Below are 21,470 nucleotides of genomic sequence, written 5' to 3'. Positions count from 1 at the left end.
CCAGGGGGTCCCCGAGCAGGAGCAGCGGGAGCCCAGCACCTGGCTGGCAGGGACAGGGGGATCCCTGAGTAGGAGGTGCAGGGAGCCCAGCACCCAGCTGGCAGGGACAGGGGGGTCCCCGAGCAGGAGCTATAGTGAGCCAAACACCTGGCTGGCAGGGACTGGTGCTTCTTGGGCTTTGGAACTGGGAGTAATTGGTCCTAAGAATTTTTCCCCCAGTTCTGGGGTTGACCCCAGGGTCTTGGCATTGAGCTTTATCCCTAGTCCCTCCATTCCCCCTTTTTTTTTTGAGGCAAGGTCTCACTATGTTGTTCAGGCTGGTCTTGAATTCACTATGTAGCTTAGGCTGGGCTCGAACTTGCTGATAGGTTCTCGCCCTAGTACGAATTGCTGAATAATTATGGTGTTCATCTAATATAGCTGAAGCCCTTAATACAACAGCTTATCTTCCCAGAGACCAGCTCCCATCTTCTCCAACCCAGCCCAGGGTGCAATTTCCTTTCACCTTTCCCAACGCCTCAGGGAAGACTCCTGAGATATTTCTTTTATTTATTTATTTATTTTTTTGACTGAACTGGGGATTGAACTCAGGCCCTTGCGCTTGCCAGAGAAGCAATCCTGAGGTATTTCTAAACATCCCCTCAAACTCCACCCCTAACAGGGGTCCATAAGAGCCTCAGCTTTCTTTGGCTCAGGCCAGAGGATCCGCCCCATCTGCCCTCAGTCCTCTCCAAGTGTTTGGAGTTAATAATGGCTTCTTTTATCTTTCCTATCTCTTTATTGCACTGCAAAAACCCTACACTTGTCATCCTGCCTCAGCCTCCTGGAGTGCTTAGATTCCAGGCCTGCACCACCGCACCAGGCCTCTAAGGAGCACTTTAGACACATTTTTTGGAACTGACAATCTAACTCAGGACCTTGTGCTTGCCAGGCAGGCACTGTGCCTCTGGGCTATATCTCTCGCCCTCTTTCTTTTTTTTAAATACATTTTACAGGGCCGGCCAGATAGCTCAGTGGACTAAATTAGCACCTGCTTAGGCAGAGTGCAACGGCCAAGGCTCCATCCCTGGAGTGTTGTGCTGCGCCAGCCCTGCCCGTGGGGTGCAATGAGACAGTGAGTGAGACGGGGCGTGGTGGCTTGCGCCTGTAATCCCAGTGTTTGGGAAGCTGAAAACAGGAGAATCACTGAGTCTGATCCATGTAGTGTGACCCTGTAGACCCTGACTGTGGGAGTCCCTTCCTGGTTCTTGTCTCAGTCCAAGAAGTTAATATTTGTCTTTTTTTTTTTTTTTTTTTGGTGGAACTGGGGATTGAACTCAGGGCCTTGTGCTTGCCAGGGAAGCGCTTATTCCACTGAGCCATCTCCCCAGCCCCCAAGAAGTTAATATCTTTTTTTTTTTTAAATTTTTTAAATTTATTTATGTGTGTGGGGCCAGCTCAGCCCACCAGGGGGTGGGGCTGGCTGGCACGTGGTGCTGGGGGATTGAACTGCAGTCCCTTTGCTTTGCTAAGCTTGTTCTAAGTAGGTGCTTTAGACCACTGAGCCATCTCACTAGTCCCAGAAGTTAATATCTTTAATCCCAAAGATACGTTATTGGAATTCCACCAAGTTACTTCCAATCTACCACTCTCAGTGCAACCCACAGCGAAAGTAAAGACACTAAAACATATTTATAATTATTGGGGAGTCAAGAGGCTCTTAAGTCCAGCCACATAGATGGATTTCTGGAACCAAGAGGCTGACCCAGGGCCTCACCCAGTTTTATTCAGGGGGGTAGTGGCTTGAGGAGGAATGACCGAGAATTGTGGGAAGTAGGTGACTGCTGTGAGCTGAGCTAGGTGGGGGGCCTACATTTACTTCTGCCATATGCAGAGAGGATATGCAGAGATAGTAATCTGCTTTATGCTACTGAGATAGTATCTAATGTTTGGGGGGGTCGGAGGCTTCAGCTTTGATGTAATCTTTCAACCCCCAGGAAGTCAGAGCCTCTGTCTCGAGGCTCGATCCTAGCTGGTGGCACAGAGCATTGGCTCTTCGTCCTGTCTCGACCCGGCTCACATTAAGGAGCAGCAGGTGTAGGTTACCAGGGAAACAGGCATGCCACCTTCAAAGACTATCACCAGCACCTCAGCTAGACCATTACATATTGCTTCAGGCCAATTGAAGGATAAGCAGAAGTCCTAGCCAGCTCTGTACATACCAGTTCTAGGAAATAGGGTCAGGCTCGGTCAAAATGGAGACAGTCGCGCTTCTTTCAAGGAGAGCTGCTCCAGTGGTCCTCCATACCTGACTTAAAGACATACAAAATAAATAAAATACATTTTACAAAATGATAACATGCAGCCTAGCATGGTGGAGCACACGTGTCATCCTAGCATGTGGGAGGCTGAAGCAGAAAGATAATTTTTTTTTTTTGCAGAACTGGGGATTGAACTCAGGCCCTGGTGCTTGCCAGGGAAGTGTTTATTCTACTGAGCCATCTCCCTAGCCCCCAGAAAGATAAATTTTTGCTGTGAAAAGTTCAGAGCAGAGTGGCGTGGAATAGAAAGATGTGCTGGCACTGGCCGTGGGGCTGAGCCCTTCTGGAGCAGGCAATGTGGAGCTCCCAGAAGCCCCGTGGCCTGGGTGCGTGCCCACTGCCCTGAGCGTGACATGCACCTGAGGTGCTTACGTGGGAGACGGCGCTCAGCACGAGCAGAGAGGAGAACAGGCCCCCTGTCCCGACCACTGCCTGGCCTGACCTGCTACAGGTCCGTGGCATTTCTCAGCAGCAGCCTCTGGGGACACTGTGGGTCCACTCCACAGCTATGTGCTGGTGTGCAGGTCACACTTAGTGCAGAGCACGTCCTCAAGAGTGGCTTTTCCTGTCTGGACATAAAGAGCCTCCCACATTCTTTTCATGACTGTAAAGTCCCCCTGGATCAATGACCATTTGTCCCAGCTCTCCTTTGGAACATATTTCTGTCTCTGCTATGGGTTTTGTTGTTGTTACTGTTTTTTTTTTTTTTGTTGTTGTTGTTGTTTGGCAGAACTGGGGATTGAATTCAGGCCCTTGTTACTGTTTTTGTTTTTTTTTTTTCTTTTTTCAGAACCAGGGATTGAACTCAGGCCCTTGCGCTTGCCAGGCAAGTGCTTATTCTACTGAGCTATCTCCCCAGCCCCCTTGTTTTTTTTTTTTTTTTTTTTTTTCTTTTGAGACAGGGTCTAGCTCTGTAGCCCAGACTGGCCTAGAACTCATAGCAGTCCTCCCATCTCAGTGCCTTGAGGCTGAGATTATAAGCCATTAAGATAAGATAACATCTTGCTACATAGGTTAGGCTGATCTTGAAATAACTAGGCAGCAGAAACTAGCCTTCAGGCCGGGGAGATGGCTCAGTGGAATAAGCGCTTCCCTGGCAAGCACAAGGACCTGAGTTCAATCCCCGGTTCTGCAAAAAAAAAAAAAAAAAAAGAAACTAGCCTTCACTACGGGGATCTTCCTACCTCCTGAGCACTGGGATGACAGGCCTTGTAGAGACATTTAGTGTCTGAGTGGTTCCTGCAGACCACCTGGGCAGCTGGGGTAGGCTATCTTGGTGGGAGATGGCCGTGCAGCCCCATGGGGGCCAGCTCACAGATCGTTCGACCAGAGGACCACAAATTCTGCTTTCCCTTGCCTCAGGCTCATCCCAGACACTTGTGTCCCCGCTCACCTCTCCCTTCTGTCCCCCCAGTGGCCAGTTTGCCATCGTGCGGAAGTGCCGGCAGAAGGGCACAGGCAAGGAGTACGCGGCCAAGTTCATCAAGAAGCGGCGCCTGTCGTCCAGCCGGCGTGGGGTGAGCAGGGAGGAGATCGAGCGGGAGGTGAGCATCCTGCGGGAGATCCGGCACCCCAACATCATCACGCTGCACGACGTCTTCGAGAACAAGACGGACGTGGTGCTCATCCTTGAGCTGGTGTCCGGCGGCGAGCTCTTCGACTTCCTGGCCGAGAAGGAGTCCCTGACCGAGGATGAGGCCACTCAGTTCCTCAAGCAGATCCTGGACGGTGTCCACTACCTGCACTCCAAGCGCATCGCCCACTTCGACCTTAAGGTAAGCCTGGGGGCCACGTGGCCCCTTGAGCTGCTGCTGTGTCCCTGTCCTATGGGCTCAAGCCACAGAGATCCCCGTGTCCCCCAGCCAGAGAACATTATGCTTCTGGACAAGAATGTCCCTAGCCCGCGCATCAAGCTCATCGACTTCGGCATTGCCCACAAGATTGAGGCCGGCAACGAGTTCAAGAACATCTTTGGCACCCCTGAGTTTGTGGGTGAGGCTCAGCTTGCCAGAAGGGAGGTGGGATGGGGACTTGGGAAGGCTCACTCCTCCTGCTCTCTGGCACTGTGGACATGGGCTGGGGGCTGTCTCCATCAGGCCTGGATCACAGCCTGTTTCCCTCTGTCCTCGCAGCACCCGAGATTGTCAACTATGAGCCCCTGGGCCTGGAGGCTGATATGTGGTGAGTTCTGGCATCCCTGGCGCAGCCCCGAGATGCCGCCGTGGGGCTGGGCTTTGCTTCCCAGCAGGGCGTCCGGCTGCAGCCTGGGTGCTGATCCCTCCCCTTGTCTCTCTCCAGGAGTATTGGCGTCATCACCTACATCCTGTGAGTACCTGGAGGACCTGGGGTGCCCCGATCTTCTCAGCACTCAGGGTCCTCACCCCCGGCTCCTCCAGAGGAAGGAGAGAGCCAGAAGAGACAGACAGACACTTGACTGGGTGCTGTTGCCAAGTGTTTCCAGAAGGTGACCTTGCTTTGCGATGTGGCTGTTCTAGCCACGGGCAAGGTGGGACCTAAGTTGTGGTCTGTCCGTAGGGCCTGGGCCTGTGGTCCATCCCCTTCCGTGATGCTGGGCACAGTACTCAGACAGACCTCATGGCTTGGCGTTAGAGTCAGGCAGTGTTGTGGGGTTTTCACAATTCTTTTTTTTTGGGGGGGGGCGGGACTGGAGATTGAACTCAGGACCTTGCACTTGCCAGGCAGGTGCTTATTCTTCTGCGCTATCTCCCAGTCCCAAAAGTGCTCACTTTTTTTTTTTTTTGCGGTACTAGGGATCAAACTCAGGATTTTGCGTATGCCAGTCAGGTGCTTGTGACACTAAGCTATTTCCCAGCCCATCCCAATTCTGATGTAGCCTGGGGCTTAGGGAAGAGCTGGAGGCAGTCCTGGCCTTCCTTTCTGTTTCACCTCTGCCTGTTACAGTCTACTGCCATTGCAGCCTGGGGCCCTCCCAGTGCTACCTTGGCGCCCAGGACTCACATGGCCAGGTGGCCCCTGCTGATGTCCTCCCAGTCCCAATCTTGTCTGGCACTCCGACACTTGGGTGGCTGGAGCCAATTCCTCAGTGCTTGTCCCCAGTGACCTTGGCTTAGGAGCACTCTCAGCTCTTTGTAGCACATCCCCGGCCGGGACTCCCCTGATGTTCCTTTGGGGTCCCATAGAATGGTACTGCACCCTCCCAGCCCAGCAGCTCAGCAGCTCACTCAGGGGTTGTGTCTGTCTCCTGGCTTCTCTGGAAAGTGGTGTATTTTCTGGCCCTTGTGACTGAGAGTCCCGGGAGAGATGCGTGGGACTGCATTGACCCAGAGGCTCTTGAGTTCTGCGGGGGCCTCCTTAGGCATGGGTGCTGGGGGCCCTAGGAGGCTCAGGGTGACCCTGGTGCCCCACTTGCCCATCCTCTGTGTGGCTCATAATGGGCACAGGGAGTCGGGTGTCCAAGGTGCCACCAGGGAGGGGGCTGCAGGGGTACCCTGAGCACGACCCTTGTCTGTCCTGCAGTCTCAGCGGGGCATCCCCCTTCCTGGGCGAGACCAAGCAGGAGACGCTGACCAACATCTCAGCCGTGAACTACGACTTCGATGAGGAGTATTTCAGCAACACCAGCGAGCTGGCCAAGGACTTTATCCGCCGCTTGCTGGTCAAGGACCCCAAGTATGGGGGATGGGAGAGTGGGGGTCGGCCACCTAGGTCTGGAGCTGAGCACCAGCTTGGTGTCCACTTTTGACCAGAGATGACAAACTAGAAGCTGTGGTTATATCTCAAACCCCCCCTTTTTTTTAAATTTTAAATTTGGGGGCTGGGGAAGATAGCTGAGCAGCATAAGGACTTGCCTGGCAAGCACAAGGTCCTCAGTTTGATCCCCAGTACCAAAAAAAAAAAAAAAAAAAAATTAAATTTTAGGGCAGGGTCTCACAGGCTGAGCTCAAACTTGTCTCCCGTGTCAGCCTCCCAGACTGTTGGGATGACAGGCATATGCCACCACACCCCAGCTCCACACGATGTTTAAATTCATCGCCAGCACTTCAGATAGGCTTTGTGTGGAACTGCAGATGGCTGCTTTCTCCTAGAGTCTGGGACGTGGCCATGTGCACCCAACTCCGCATGGGCCAGGCCCTCCCTGGGCCCACCTGAGGCCTGAGCTCAGCTAACCAAGCCCCAGAGAGTGCTGAGACCCGAGCCTTACAGGCTCTCAGAAGGAAACTGCCACTTGTGAGTGGTAGAGCCGGATCTGGGAGCGATTTTGGGGGCTCTGGGCCCTGGGGTCAGATGCCCAGGGACCTGCTCAAGGCAGGGCGTGGGGACCTGGCTGATGGCCTGGACTGCCCAGCAGGCCCGCCACAGGGTCGCATGTGTGACTCACCCCAGTGGGGCTCTTGCAGGAGGAGAATGACCATCGCGCAGAGCCTGGAACACTCTTGGATCAAGGTGAGGCAGGGCCTCTGGCCTTCCTGGGGAGGGGTGGCATGTCCTCATGTCACATGCAGCATGACAAGCCCTCAGCACCCGGGAGGGCAGCAGGGGGCAGTGACCTGTGCAGTGGGGTCCAGCGGGGCCGCTGTGAATGCCCTGGGAATGTGCCACTTGCAAAACATGGGGCTGCCTATGGCCCTCGCCTTGCCCAAGCTAGATGTCCCCACATTCCTGGTGTCCCTCCAGGCCATCCGGCGGCGGAATGTGCGCAGCGAGGACAGTGGACGGAAGCCAGAGCGGCGGCGCCTGAAGACGACCCGGCTGAAGGAGTACACCATCAAGTCGCACTCCAGCATGCCGCCCAACAACAGCTACGCCAGCTTTGAGCGCTTCTCACGGGTGCTGGAGGAGGTGGCTGCAGCTGAGGAGGGCCTGCGGGAGCTGGAGCGCAGCCGGCGGCTGTGCCGCGAGGATGTAGAGGCGCTGGCGGCCATCTACGAGGAGAAGGAGGCCTGGTACACGGAGGAGCGCGACAGCATTGGGCAGGACCTGCGGCGGCTGCGGCAGGAGCTGCACAGGACAGAGGCGCTGCGGCGCCAGGCGCAGGAGGAGACCAAGGGCGCGCTGCTGGGAGCCAGCGGGCTCAAGCGCCGCTTCAGTCGCCTGGAGAACCGCTACGAGGCGCTGGCCAAGCAAGTGGCATCCGAGATGCGCTTTGTGCAGGAGCTGGTGCGAGCGCTGGAGCAAGAGCGGATGCAAGGCGGAGAGTGCGGCCTGCGCTAGGGAGAGGTGGGGCGGGCCCTGAGCTGTGAGCAACAGGCCCTTGGCCTCCGCGTGGAGCCAGGGACTCATTGGGGCTCCAGTTTGGCAGTAAAGGGGATGCTGGCAATTCCTATGTTTTGTGAGTTTCAGGAGCTGCCCAGTGCTAGGTGAAGGGGCCTCTACAGGCCTGGGTGTGGGGGATAGAGCTCCTACCACCTCTTCACTCCCCAGAAGTACCCCCGGAGCCTGCCGTCAGCATTCTGGGTCACCTCCTGTCCCTTAGCCCTGCAGTGGCTGCCTGCCCTCCCGCAGGGGGCCCTTGCGCCTGCCATGCCATCTTCGTCTTCTGTGTGCTCCAGGAGCTGCCATAGCTTGCCCCTTGCTTCAGACCACAAGAGAAGCCACCCAGCCCCACCTGCCAGATCCCAAGACCCTCTGGGATATGTGCCCTGGGTTTAGGCCTGGGCAGGCGGAGACAGTCTGGGCCCTGGGGCCACAGGCCGTATGTGGCCTAGGCCTATCTATGGGTGAGAACCGCCGCATCCCGGCTGCTGCTGCATTCTGCTAGGCTCTACATATCTACATGACCATGTGCCTGCTGGAAGCCAGGTGGAATAAAGTTGCCTTCCCTGATGGCAGTGTCTGTGGTCCTGCCCCTCAGGACTGCACATCATTTCCTCTGCCACCTGCCTCCACTCAGGAAGACAGCTACGATTGTTCCTTTGCTTACCTCTGTCCCCTGATGTGTAGGCCCCGCAAGGTGGAGGGAGGCCTGGTCTAGAGACACCTGCAGGTCCCTGTGCAGCTACACAGGTGCGAGAGCCCTGCAGCTGTGCTCAGTGCCCCTGGGACAGCCCCTGTGGCCCTCACCGCCTTCCAGGCCAGGGTCCTGTGCCCTTGCTGGTCCTGGTCACAGCTGTGGCCTCATTCTGCCATCAAGGGCAAGTGTTCCCTTTTTAGTTTTTTAAAAACTTATTGGCATATGTGCAGGACCTGCTTGCGTGCTCTGGGAAGCTCGTACGTGGGTAGCAGCACTTCTCGGTTCCTTTAAAGCCCTCCTCCAGGAATCCTCATTTGTGAAGGGTCCAGCTCCCTGAATACAGAAGCAAGAGGCGAGGCCGTGCCGATGGGGAGGGACTTGCAGTGACGTCTGTCCCCACACAGGATGTCACTCAGCCAGGAAAGGAGCACAGCTGTGATACTTGCCAGTGTGGAGGGGTCTTGAGGACACTGCTCAGTAAACAGCCAGACAGGACACAGCATGGAATCCATCAACAGGAAACACCAGGATGGAGGACTCCAGAGATAGGAAGTAGACTCATGGTGCCTGGGCTTAAGAGGACAGGCGACTGCTCATGGGGGGGGGGGACTTTTGGTTAGGTGACAGAATGTTCTGGAACTAGAAGCAATAATCACACAGCAATGTGAAATAATATTAAGTTCTACACAAAAGATGATAATAGAAGGAGTCTTTTTTGCGTAACCGGGGATTGAACTCAGGCCCCTGTGCTTGCTGGGGAAGCGCTAATTCTACTGAGCCATCTCTCCAGCCCCTGGAAGGAGTTTTTTTTAATTTTTATTTTTTATGTTTTGGCAGTACCAGGGATTGAACTTAGGACCTTGCACTTGCCAGGCAGGTGCTTATTTATGCCACTGAGCTATATCCCCAGCCCCAAGAATGGAAAGAGCTTGTTTTAACACAAAAAACTACTACTGGGCATGGTGGTGCATGCCTCTAATCCCAGCACTTGGGAGGCTGAAGCAGGAAGGTTGTTGTGAGACCAGCTTAGGCTACAAAGTGAGCTCAGGACCAGCCTGAATTGCATAGCGAGACTCTCTCAAAAAGACAAAACCCAAAACTGGTGGCACACATGTTATCCCAGCACTCTGGGAAGGTGGGGGAAGAGGAATTTAATTTCAGAAAGAATTTTCTTTTTTTTTTTTTTGCTCCGAATGCCTTCAGGGCAGGTTTGGCTGGCTTGAGTTGTGGGGATCGAACCACAGCAACCTGAGCCTGACTGCTTTGTTGAAGCAGCCACTTAAAGAACTGAGCTAAGGGGCAGGCCCCCTAGGAACTCAATTTCAAACCCAGTGTGGACAACTCGGCAAGGCCCTCTCAGAAATTTAAAAAGGGGCTGGGGAGATGGCTCAGTGGAATAAGTGCTTCCCTGGCAAGCAGAAGGGCCTGAGTTCAATCTGCAGTACCATTAAAACACCAAACCTACCAGCCCCACTCCAGAAGCAAGCAGTTACTAGACGACAGCATGGAGCCATGTCCCAGGTCCACAGTGCCATGGCCCGCAGCCGTGGAGCCACCCCTCAGTAAGTGGCTCTGCTGTGCACACTTGTGCTCTCAGTAGGATGCTTCACAGCAGGCCAAAGGTAGAAACTAGAACCTAGTATCCACCCATGGGTGGAGGGGAACAGAAATGGGGTCCATTCACACACTAGAACACAGTGCAGCCTGGAAAAGGAAGTCCTGGCACTGCAACGGCCTGGATGGGCCTTGAGGCTGTGCTGCTCAGGGAGCTGAGCCAAACACAGAAGGTCACAGTGGAGGGTCCCACTCCCAGGAGGTCCTTAGTGTCTTCACAGCAACAGGAATGCCCTGGTGCCAACCCACTAGTACTGTATGTAACGGGTCTATTACAAGGAAGGTGGGAGTCCCCCGTGTTTTATCCCTCCCTGGGGCATCCTGGAGCAGGGGGGTGGGTGATGGCAGCTGGCAGGCTGAGGGCCTCTCTTGGCAGCACATGGGTGGAGCAGGTGCAGGCCCACCTGGGCACTGCACCTCTGCTGCGTGTCAGTGAAGCGGGGACTGCAACGGGTGACGCTCCATTGGTGCTACAACCCTGGGACCCTGGATTTAGATGTGGTGGTGCTCGAGCTGACCAGGCCCCTGACCTTTGGCAAATATATCCGTCTGCCTCCCACTGGCTATCCAGAAGTTCCCAGTGGGGCGCAAGTGCTTGATCTCAGGCTGGGGCAACACACAGGAAGGGAATGGTAAGTAGCCACCATGACCAAGGTGACAAGGCTTTAGTTAGCAGGGCCAGTGCTGGGGAGGGAGGGGATAGGCACCTTCCTGAGTCCCAGCCCCACTGTGTAGGGGTCTCTGTGCTGACCCCTCCTACAGGCTGTGACTCATTCAGTGCTCATGTCAGGGAGCCACAGGTGGCTCCACTCTTTTTAAATAAAGTTTTATTGGCACGTGGCCCACACACATTCATTGACAGACTGAAAACAGCTGCTTTCCTGGCTGGCTGGGTCCAGTAGTGGGGAAAGTGGCTGGCTCATAAAACATTTATGGAAGAGCTTGCTGACCCTGTGCTGCACCAGAGACCCCAACCAAGACAAGGGCTAGTGTTCCTGTGGAGACCCCAGAATGGCTTTGTACAGGTTAGAGTCAGAGGATACCCCAGGGCTTCACTCGGCCTCTGGGATCCACCACCTCCTGGTGGAGTCTGTGGGCCTGTGTGTGCGTCTGCAGGGTGATCAGCACCCGACTGGCACAGTGGTCACTCGCTAAGAAGCACGTGGCTCCCTCCTCTCCTGGCAGCCACCAAGCCTGACGTTCTGCAGAGGGCGTCTGTGGGCATCGTTGACTTGCCAGGGGAACAACAGTAGGGACAGCTGGCTGGTGTGGACAGGACTCTGGTGCCACTCTGGATTTCACAAGTGCTCAGAAAAACCCCGAGGGCACCTCAGCAGGTGTCCTATCCATAGGAGATAATCCACAGGGCAGTAGGGGTGCGGTTCAGTGGTAAGCACTTGCCCAGCATGTGGAAGGTCCTGGGCCATGCTCAGCACAAGAAAGAGGGGAAAAGAGACAGGGAAAAGTTTAGCCGTGAAGCAATAAAAACAATTTTTTCCAGTCCTAGCGACTGACCTGCATCTCCAGCCCTTTATATTGTTTTGAGTCTTGCCAAGTTGCTTAAGTTGCCCAGGCTGGGTTTGAAATTAACCATCCTCAGGCCTCACGCTCCCAGTGCTGAGATGACTACCGTGCTGTACTATACCCAGCTTCCAGTACCTGTTCTTGTGATTTTATTGGCACCTAGTCCTAAACATTCGTCCAACCTACAGTAGTCTTTCCACTACGACGACAGGGGAGTGACCAGGGGGACAGCCTAGTATTCCCCGGCTTGAACTCACTGACAGCCATGCTCCAGGCTGCCCGGGTTGCTACCGTGTGCAGCTGCGCGCAGCCTCGATGCACGGAATGACAGCCCATGCTCACACAAAAGCCTCGCTGCGCCTCTCCAACAATCTGCGCGCGCGTGCCCTGGAGAGATTGCACTTGTTCCAAATTGTCCAGGGAAAAGCACTTGTTCGTTAAGCTCAGTGAGCACGCGGGAGACCTCAGCCGCGATGTCCGACTCACCCTCGATATTACCCACGCCGTCTTACCTTCATTCCGATGCACCCTGCACCTATAGCGGCTCTTGTGGTTGGCCACAGCAATCTGTACGTTCACCTCTATGAAAAGTACCACGTCCAGCTTCTCCGAGCCTAAGCTACCATCCCCGGCCCTGGCAAGCCTGCCGCGGCCTCTAAGTTCTAACTCCCCGCCCCAAGCCGTCGCCAGCTGGGTTGCCCGGAGCACCACGGGAAGTGTAGTTCACACAGCAACTCCCGCATGGCCATGCGCGTCACCCCCGCAGCTGCGCAGGAAGCTGGGTGAACCAAGTAGTGGGAGAGTCCAGAGTGTAACACCCACAACACCATGCGGGAGGGCCAAGGAGATAGCTCAGTGATGTAAGCGTCAAAACAAAACAAAACAAACAAACCAGCGGGGGTGGGGGTTTGGGGAGATGGCTCAGTGGAATAAGGGCTTCCCTGACCCGAGTTCAAGTCCCGATTCCGCAAAAAAGGGCGGGGCGCCTTGCGCATGCGCAGTGGTTACTCAGGTACAAGTAGGTAAAGCGCTTTTGCTAAGCCCCAACTTTCCCGGCTGCAAAGCTGCGCTTGCGCGCATGATGACACCTCTACACCATAGTGGACGAGGGTGTCAGGAATACTAATGGCCTCACAGGGCTTCCAGGTTTTGAGAAATTAAGCAAACAGCGATTAAAATCAAAGTGTTTATTGGAGTGTTATACAAAAGTTTCCAGTCTTAAAATGTATATTATAAATCAAGGGGAAAAAATACCACATTTGGCATGCACTTTTAAAAACCCTAAACAAAGTCCCCAAAGCGAGCCATCCAGCCCAGTGCCATTGGGGCTGTGTCCCTCGCAGGCTAGGCGGGTGGTGTCCACACAGGAACGTTCCCAACTCTGATCTTTAGTGTAAACGGGGCCGCAGCTGTGTCGGGAAGGACTAAAACCAGCTATGGAAGCAGGTGGGTCAGGACCCAGTCGGAAGGGCGCTCTAAGGGGCGTCGAGCTAAGCTCTCTGGGGCAGTGCACACGGCTCCACGGGCCGCCATCCACTGTGGAAACCCACACCAAAAGCACCCGAGACTTGGTGACTAACAACCATCCATGTCCAACACTGCTGCACTCCCTCCAAGCAAGGACAACCCAGGGACCGCAAAAGGGGACAGGTCAGGGCAGGAGGCTGCATCTGAGATCAGGGCAGGCCAAGGGCAGCAGCAGCCCCACGGGCAGATCAGCCTGCCGGACCTCGTGAGTAGGGCTGCCAGTAAGCCACGCTTCCCTCTGCCTGAGGAGATAGCTCATCCCCTGGGACTCGGTCACCAGGTGAGATGAGGGACTTCTAACAGCAAGGGCGGCAGCAGGTTCTAGGGCTGCCAGCAGTGACATCTTCCTCGTTGGGCCCAGGATTCCTCACCAAAGGCATTTCCCAAGGAGAGCAAGCAGGACCCATGGGCAGCGAGAGCCACTCAAGAGGGGCAGGGGGCGGTGTAACCCAAGACTCCACTTTCCTGGAACAGTAAGCAGTCATGGCTCAGTGTGGGCTTCTTAAGACTTGAGCTGCACTTTCTGAAGGATGTTGGCCATTCGGGGGCAGAGCTCCCTGTCCTCATGGCACCCCTGAGATGACAGGAGCCCCTGAAGCTATACCCCAGTGACCTGTGTACTGACCTATGTAAAAAAATAAATATCCATTAAAAAAATAACTTCTGTGTATCTATGTGGAGGGTGAGTGGTGATGGTGGGAAGGGGTTGGGTCCAGGGACCAAGCTGTGATGTGGAACCATCCAGATGGGGTCACCTGGCATTTAGGTGTCTGGCTGAGAGCTGCACCCTCAGTGAAGTCACAGAGCACGTGACACTTGCTATGCACTGTGCGTGCCCAGCAGACAGGACAGGGCTCCTGCACACTAGGCCAGGGCTGCCCTGGGTCTGAACCCCAGACGCAAGCTACCTGTCCCCTTGTCTTGTCCCCTCCCATGTGTCATGGTGACAAAGCATGGAACAGCAGGGTTCCTGTTCCCCAGGCTCACTCCTCTCCTGCCTGTGGGTCCTGCAGGCTTGGGACAAGATCTGTGGGAGCAGCTCCAGAGCCGAGGTCCAGAAAAGGCAGCGGCCGCCTGCCTGTCGGGCCGGAGCTGCCAGGGGCATCCTGGCCCAGGCCACGTCCCGCTGCTCCAGTCACTCTTTTTTTTGGTGGGGGGAACCGGGGATTGAACTCAGATTCTTGCGTTTGCCAGTCAAGCGCTTATCCTACTGAGACATCTCCCCGGCCCCTCTCCAGCCACTCTTGATCCCCAGGTGCCACCCATGCCCCCAACATCCCCCCTACCAGGTTGGAACCTGGTTTCTGCTTTTGGTTCTGAGAAAACTTTAAAAAGAGCACACCCCACACTCTTACAGAATCCCCACAACTCCCCAGTGGCAGCCTCCACCTTCTTGGCTTCCGGGTTCCTGGCCTTGGGCCTTCAATTCAACCTAATGGCCAACTTGGAGCAGAGTGGGGGTCAGAAAGTCTGGACAGTAGAGAAACGTGACAAAGGGATGATCCAGGGACACCGCTGATGGATAAGCACTGCAGAGACCCCCCCTCCCCCATGCGCTGGTGGTTTGCTTAAAAACCAGCTAAAAACGTGTCCAGAACTAATGAAAGTCATGATAGCAAAATAGTCCCGGGTTTGAGTACAGGAGGGCGGTGTGCAGTCACATTAGGTGGCAGCCCCTTGCTGTGGCCCGAGGGTCGCCCTGGAAGGAAGGAAAGAGGGCAGCAGCATCAGGCCAGGCCTAGTGGCTCCATGCCCCACGCTGCGCAGCTCACTGTGGCCCTTGTTCCTAGATCTCCTCGTCTATCCCTGTCCCCATGGCTTGAGCCACACATACATCTCATACTCTTGATCTGGGAGTTGGAAGAATCACTCAGCAGGCATTAACAGGCCCAGATTCTCAACACCTTCCCCAAAGCCATGTAGGTGGCCGGCAGCTCCCTTGCAGATGACTTGCTGATGGGTGCTGGGCCGTGCTAGCAAGACCTCAGGACAAGGGGCCAGGAAGATGGCTCAGTGGAATAAGCGCTTCCTTGGCAAGTGCAAGGGCCTGAGTTCAATCTCTGATTCCACGGGGACACACACACACACACACACACACACACACGGACAGACGGACACGGGGACACCTCAGGACAGGCCTGGCTACCTGTTGGTGGAAAAGATCTTCCTCGCCGAATTCAGCCTCCTCTTCCTCCTCCTCCTCCCCATTCTCCTGCACGGCTGAGCTCTGCTTCACAGCTCTCACAGCCACTTCCTGTGCCAGGTGAGGGCCACCACACTCAGTCTCACTGTGGCCCTAACCCTCACATGCCACCCAGAAGCGGGCCCGGGGCTGCCTGTAGGAGCTCCTCCACCCCACTCCACCAAAGGACCCGGCACTTGGACATTGGTGGACACCCAGGGCCCAAACCCCTCTGCCCTGGAACCTACCTCCCCGTCGGCGTTTACTAGGATGGTACGGAAGTTCTCACCAGTGCCCCAGCTGCTCTGGCTCTTCCACACGAGTGTCGAGGGTGGGCTGTGGGCTACCCCTGTGCCTGCTGCCCACACCTAGGGATGGGAGAACAACTGCACCTGTGAGTGGTTCTGGGCCGTGAGCCCTTCAGGGGGGCTGAGCAGAGACACAGCACACGACACCTCTGGCCTCCCCACACGTTCAACACCCCATCTCTGCTGCACTCAGCCTCTCTATTACCCCTCTCCACCCTGTCCTGCCACCACCTACCGTGACCGTTTGTCCAGCCCGCAGGACATACTTGGGTGTGAACTTGTAGGCAATCTCGTCACCCTCAAGGACCTGCCTCTTGATCCTCCAGTTCCCCAGGGACTGATCCTGGAGGAGGTAGACAGCTGGCTGACCCTGGCCTGCTGCACGGAGCCCCAGTGTCCAGCAATATACACCTCCCAGCAAGACCCCTCACCTTGTCTGAGTGGTTCTTGAGCCGCACAAACCTGCCCTCCAGGTCGACCTCCTCGATGTTGACACCACCTGTGGCGGAGGCCTGCTGGGCCAGGTGGAAGCTGCTGCCACTGATGCTGCTGCTGCTGCCAGAGCTGAGGCCTCTTGAGCTGGAGCCACTGCCCGGCGTCTCCTGGGCCTCCAGCCGCCGGCGCTTGCCGCGGCCTGGGCGCCCAGCTGCAGACATGCTGCTTGTGCTGCTGCTCGAGGTGGCCCGCGAGATGGTGACCCGCGAGGATGGACTGGGGGACAGCTTCAGCCTGGGGGTGGTATGGAGAGGGCATCAAAGGTAGGCCCGGAGCTGGGGACTGGGGACCTGGGACCGGGGCTACCCCACCGCTCCTGCCACACACCGCTCCTCCTCGCCCTCCAGCAGCTTGCGGTAGGCACTGATCTCCACGTCCAACGCCAGCTTCACATCCAGCAGCTCCTGGTATTCGGCCAGCTGCTGCTGCATCACATCGCGCATCTGCGTCATCTCCTGCTCCTTGGCGGCCAGCAGACTCCGGAACTTCTCCCGCTCCCCGGCCGCGGCTGCCTCCAGCTCCTGGATGCGCTCCTCATTGGCGCTCGCCTGTGGGCCAGGGTGGGGTCAGCACTGCCTCTTAGACCCCAAGGTGCCCACCCGCCCTGACACTCTCCATAGTGGGCCAAGGCAGTCACCTTATTCTGGAGGCTGGACAACTGGAAGCTGAGGGACTCAATGCGCATGCGCGCCTCCTGTAGCTCCTCACGGGCCGCGCTGGCCGCCTTGTCGTTCTGGTCAGAGCTCAGCCTGGCGTTCTCCAGCTTGGGGCAGGGGACACGAGCAGTGAGCCTCGGCGTCGGCATCCCGCCCGCCCCCCTGCAGCACCGCCACGGCACCTTGGTCTGGTAGGTCTGCTCCAGCTCCAGCCGGTACAGCCGCACTTGCTCGTCGTGCTGGCTGCGCAGCTCCTCCAGCGCCTGTGCCATCTTGAAGTCGTACTCCTGCTGCCGGCTGCTGTCCACCTCGACCAGGCGGCGCTCGTGGCGCCTCCGTGTCTCCCGCACCTCCTAGAGGGGCCGGACAGGTGACGCTGGGCACGAATCCCCGTCCTGACACCCCCGCTGGGCTCCCCATGCCCAGCTCGGCACCTCAGGTGGCCTGGCCCCAAAGGGTCCCCGTTCGCAGGAGCAGCGTCCACCACTGGACAGACGGGCACACAGCCAGGTCCACCCTGTGCTGGAAACGCCACTTGGCCGTGACACTTGCCAGGGCATGGAAGATTATGTTGTACAAGTGACTATGAACTCACTACGCAGCCCAGGCTGGCTCTGAACTCTCGGGATCTCCTGCCTCAGTGTCCTGAGTGCTGGGATTACAGGTGTGAGCCACCGTGCCCGGCTTGCACCTTTCCTTTTTTCTTTTTGTATTTAGTACAGCATCTACAGGGTCTCACTACACAGATCAGACTCATAGTGGTCCTCCTGTTTTCAGTCTCCCAAATGCTAGGATTATGGGCACAGGCAATCACGCTCAGTTTCGGCCGCTGTCTCAGTGTGCCCAGGGGCACAGCTGGCACTGCATGGGGATCGAATCCCGGTCCCCTAGCACTTGCCTAAGCAGGCACTTTAGTCTGTTGAGCTATCTGGCTGGCCAGCACAACCTTTTCAATACACCAAAAGTGACTGAACTGCCAATTTACAAGTATGGCCTTTACAGTATGGGGCTATGTATCGCTTCTCGGCCTTTTGGCTAAGATCAAGTGCAGTATGGGGCTGTGTATCCTAAAAACTGTTAGCTAGGCAAGTGAGATAGCTCAGCAGACTAAGTGCCTGCTTATTAGGCTAGTGCAGGGACAGGGACTGGGTTCAATCCCCATACCACATGCCCCACCAGCCCCACTGCTGGGTGCACTGAGCTGGTCACTGAGGTGGGCGTGGTGGTGCACACCTGTAATTCCAGCGCTGGGGAGTCTGAAAACAAGAGGATCACTACGAGTTCGAGCTGCGTAGTGAGACCCTGTTCCAAATACATAAATAAGAAAAAAACAAAAAAACAAAGCTGTTACTTTACAGGAACTACTAGCTGGACATGATGGTGCAGACTTGTAATGGGGGGGGGTGTTCAGAAGGCTGAGGCAGGAGGATCACTGAGTTCAAGGCTAGCCTATACCACAGAGAACTCAAGGCCAGCCAGTGAGGCCCTGTCTCAAAAAAAAAAAAAAAAAAAAAAAAAAGAGAAACAAAAACTATAAGAAGAAAGAATTACTGACACAGCCCATTTCCCATCCGTGGGTCCTAGATATAGGTGGCAGTAGATTAAGTCCTTGGTACAGGGGTGGAATGAGACAGGGCCGGGCAACGATGGGACCACAAGGGCAGCTGTCCCAGATGCACAAGACCCTGTGCTTTAGGAAGGAAGATGCCTCTTCTGAAAGTAGGCGGTGGCTCTGGCACAGGAGGGGGCATGGTGACAGATGGGATGGGACACGCAGGGAGGCTGTCTAAAGGTAGCAGGCATTCCACATCTAGCAGAGTTGCTCCTGGCCACCACGGGCACCCACCTGCAGGGTGCCCTTTGGGGACTTCAGCCAGGACTCCTTCTGGGGCACCCTCCTGGCTGCCCTCAGGGCCATGTCCCCACCTCTCTTCACTACGCGCTTTGTGGGGTTCTTCCCACGTCCCCACGCAGATCCCCTTCTGCGTCTCTTCACAGTGGCCTTTGTGAGCCTCTCCACCGGCTCTCTGGGGAGTCTCCCGGTGGGCTCCTGCAGGAGTGCAGAGCCCTCTATAGGGCTGGGTTCCCTCGCAGGTCCCTCCTCGGGTTTTGTCACGGGGTCAGGCTCCATCCCAGGTCTCTCTGTGGGCCCCCCAGCTTGAGGTCCGCATGGGAGTCTCCTCATAGGCTCCTTGAGGGGCTCCGTGGCCCTCTCTGTGGTCTCCATCCTGAGCTCGGGTTTCCTCCCGCGTGGCTCCCACACGAGTCTCTGCACAGGTTCACTCGCGGGCTTCAGGTCCCTCCCCGGCCTCCTCAGGGGCTCCTTCATGGGCTCTGGCTCCCTCCTGGGCCTCTTCACAGGTCTCCCGATGGTTTCCAACACCCCCGAGGGAGTCTCCACAGCCTCCTCCCCGAGCTTCGGCTTCCTCCCAGGCCGCTGCCCAGGTTTCTCCATGCGCCTGGACTCCCCGACGGGGCTCTGTCCGGCTTCCTTCGGGACTCCGGGTTCCTCAGTAATCTCAGGCTCACACGTGGGCGTGCACCCACGTTCCCTGATGGGCCTGGGTTCACCCACGGGTCCCACCACAGGTTCCTTCGTAATTTCAGGGTCCCCCATGAGTGTGTTCCCGGGTTCCCTCGTGGGTCTGGAGTCGCCCACAGTTCTCTCCACGGGTCCTCCTAGGTTCAGGTTCCCTTGGGGGTCTGTTTCCAGTCTCTCCGGCTCCCTTGGCGTCTCGTCCACTCCCTAGGCCCCTGGGGACCCCGGTGTGGTGGACACCTGTGTGGGGGTCCTGAGAGCCAGGAGCCTCCCTGTGCACTGGCCACAGTGGCCCCACCCTGGGATTCTGGGGCGCTCTGTGACCTCACCAGGAGCCAGGCCCCACCCACAGCCGGGTTCCACAGGACACACTGGGTCACTCCGAGCCTGCCCCAAGGTCCCAAGTGGCCAGAGGCCCTGAGACCAGGAGATTGAGGTCTGAGAGAACGTGCCTGAGACAGAAGGTAGGGGCCTCAAGTGTAGAGAAGAGCAGGTGGGCCCCACCCTGGGGGGGAGGCTGGGTGACAGCCCCAAATCCCGATCCCTACAACCAGCGGTGGGAACTTATGTGGAAACAGAGTCTGCAGATGTTACTGAGGTGAGGGTTTGGAAAAGAGATTCTGGATTATTCAGGTGGCCCTAAATCCAGCAGCAAATGTCCCTAAAAAGATTCATAGAAGGACAGAGAGGAAGAGACTAAGTGAAAACAGGCAAGAGACTCCAGTCACAGCCCCGGATGCCCGGAGCTGCAGAGCTGTGGGAGCTCAGAAGGGCTGTCCCTGTAACCCTGCGGGATGTGACCTCCAGGCCCAGGGAAGACGCCTCCCGCCCCCAGGCTGGAGCAGCCGGGACAACGCAGGATGATGCAGGCAGGTGAGGGCTGAGCCGACCTCACCTCCTCACACACGCTCTTCTGGAAGTCCAGCTCCTCCTGCAGGCTCTGGCAGCGGTTCTCCAGGTCCACACGCATCAGTGTCTCCTTCTCCAGCTGCTGCTTGGCCACAGCGTGACCGTCCTCTGCCTGGGAGACACAGGACAACGGGCTGTGGCATGTGTGCATGGGCCACAGTGGCGACCCACGGGGGCTCCTCGCCTACCTTGGCCACCTGTGCCCGGAGCTCTGCCACGTCACCTTCCAGGCTGCGCTTGTCACTGAGTGCGGCGGCCAGCTCCACCTCGCTCCGGTGGAACAGGGACTCCAGGTCCTTCACACGGCCCTGGGCCACAGTAAGCTCACCCTCCCGCTTCTTGGTGCTGAAATCCAAGAGGGGACCTGAGCCAAAAGGGCAAGTGGCAACCTGGCCCCAGGAGTCCCTCTGGCAGTGCTGAAGTTGCCAGGAGGACCGAGTGTCAAGGGGCTGAGTCCCTCCCATTCCACGGGACAGAGGCAGGCCAGCCCTGAATCCCCCTCAAAATACTCCCCTGTGTCAGAGTCATCTCATCCTTTTTTTATAATACACATTTGCAGGCCACGATCAAATGCACTGTGGGGGTGGGCACCTCTGTTAACATGGCTCCTTCTCCTTATGTCCCCTTCCCGGCCCTTTCCCCTTTCTAACGTAGTTCTGGGCCAGGCATGGTGGTGCACACCTATCATCCCAGCACTTGGGAGGCTGAGGCAGGAGGATCACCACATGCTTTCTTTCTACAGCCTACAACAGTGAGTTCAAGGCCAGCCTGACCAACACACTAAGATCCTGACCCCAAAATAAATGAGCTGGGTGGTGGTGGTGTACTCCTGTAATAAAACAGAACAGTTCTGGGAGTCTCCTTTTCTGTCTCTAGTGGCTGCCTCAATGGCCTGCCTTAAATCCAGACATTCATCTTGCATCACCATTTTGACATTGGGAAAGAATGAGAACTAGTGAACAAAGTGGGCAAGGACACACACAATGGTTTTATGAGCTGGAATTCCACTGGGTGGCACTCAGCAGCAGTCGTCACACTTTAGATCACTCCCAGCAAAGCATGAAAAACTTCTGTAATTGCTTCAGAAAGTGGCCAGCAGGGGCCCAGGGGATAGCTCAGCAGAATAAGTGCTTGCCTGGCAAGCCCAGGGTCCTGAGTTCAATCCCTGGTACCACAAAAAAAAAAAAAAAAAAAAGAAGAAGAAAAAGAAAGTGGCAAGCAGGTGCAGTGGCACACACCTGTGACCCCCGCACCTGGGAGGCTGAAGCAGGAGGATCACTATGAATCTGAGGTTAACCTAGGTTACAAAGTGAGTTCAAGGGCAGCCTGGACTGCATAGCAAAATCCTGTCTCAAGAAAAAAAAGTGAGTTAATTGGAAAGATTCTCACCCTAACTATATATACTGATACCTGGGAACTAAGCTACTGCACTGCAGATGGTAATTTGTAACAGTTGTTTCATGATGGGAATGCCTGTCATTGTG

The 21,470-nt window shown here is 56.2% G+C and overlaps 2 protein-coding genes across 5 annotated transcripts in view; one reads left to right on the top strand and one right to left on the bottom strand.

Annotated features, from left to right (window-relative positions):
* The window catches only part of Dapk3 (death associated protein kinase 3), a 13,068-nt gene extending 5,124 nt beyond the window's left edge, over positions 1–7,944 (top strand). For 2 of the 3 annotated variants that reach the window (XM_004632739.2, XM_023717051.1), the window contains 7 exons: positions 3,715–4,075; positions 4,163–4,292; positions 4,433–4,481; positions 4,599–4,625; positions 5,799–5,951; positions 6,680–6,725; positions 6,957–7,944. In XM_004632739.2, the coding sequence (XP_004632796.1) occupies positions 3,715–4,075; positions 4,163–4,292; positions 4,433–4,481; positions 4,599–4,625; positions 5,799–5,951; positions 6,680–6,725; positions 6,957–7,493 (1,303 nt within the window). In that variant the 3' untranslated portion in view covers positions 7,494–7,944. The remainder of the gene's footprint in view (positions 1–3,714; positions 4,076–4,162; positions 4,293–4,432; positions 4,482–4,598; positions 4,626–5,798; positions 5,952–6,679; positions 6,726–6,956) is intronic. The other variant, XM_023717050.1, reaches the window with a different exon arrangement.
* A 6,192-nt stretch (positions 7,945–14,136) lies between these two features.
* Positions 14,137–21,470, bottom strand: part of Lmnb2 (lamin B2) — a 27,352-nt gene continuing 20,018 nt past the window's right edge. Inside the window, exons 3-12 of one of the 2 annotated variants that reach the window (XM_004632738.2) lie at positions 20,175–20,331; positions 19,973–20,098; positions 16,721–16,891; positions 16,520–16,645; positions 16,210–16,430; positions 15,819–16,116; positions 15,623–15,730; positions 15,328–15,447; positions 15,044–15,151; positions 14,137–14,596 (exon numbers count right to left, since the gene is read on the bottom strand). In XM_004632738.2, the coding sequence (XP_004632795.1) occupies positions 14,555–14,596; positions 15,044–15,151; positions 15,328–15,447; positions 15,623–15,730; positions 15,819–16,116; positions 16,210–16,430; positions 16,520–16,645; positions 16,721–16,891; positions 19,973–20,098; positions 20,175–20,331 (1,477 nt within the window). In that variant the 3' untranslated portion in view covers positions 14,137–14,554. Of the gene's footprint in view, positions 14,597–15,043; positions 15,152–15,327; positions 15,448–15,622; positions 15,731–15,818; positions 16,117–16,209; positions 16,431–16,519; positions 16,646–16,720; positions 16,892–18,384; positions 18,986–19,972; positions 20,099–20,174; positions 20,332–21,470 lie in introns of those variants that run through there. The other variant, XM_023717196.1, reaches the window with a different exon arrangement.

The sequence above is a fragment of the Octodon degus genome, unplaced genomic scaffold (assembly GCF_000260255.1).
Source record: "Octodon degus isolate 3935 unplaced genomic scaffold, OctDeg1.0 scaffold00050, whole genome shotgun sequence".
Lineage (NCBI taxonomy): Eukaryota > Metazoa > Chordata > Mammalia > Rodentia > Octodontidae > Octodon > Octodon degus.
This window is presented reverse-complemented; position numbering and strand designations above follow the sequence as displayed.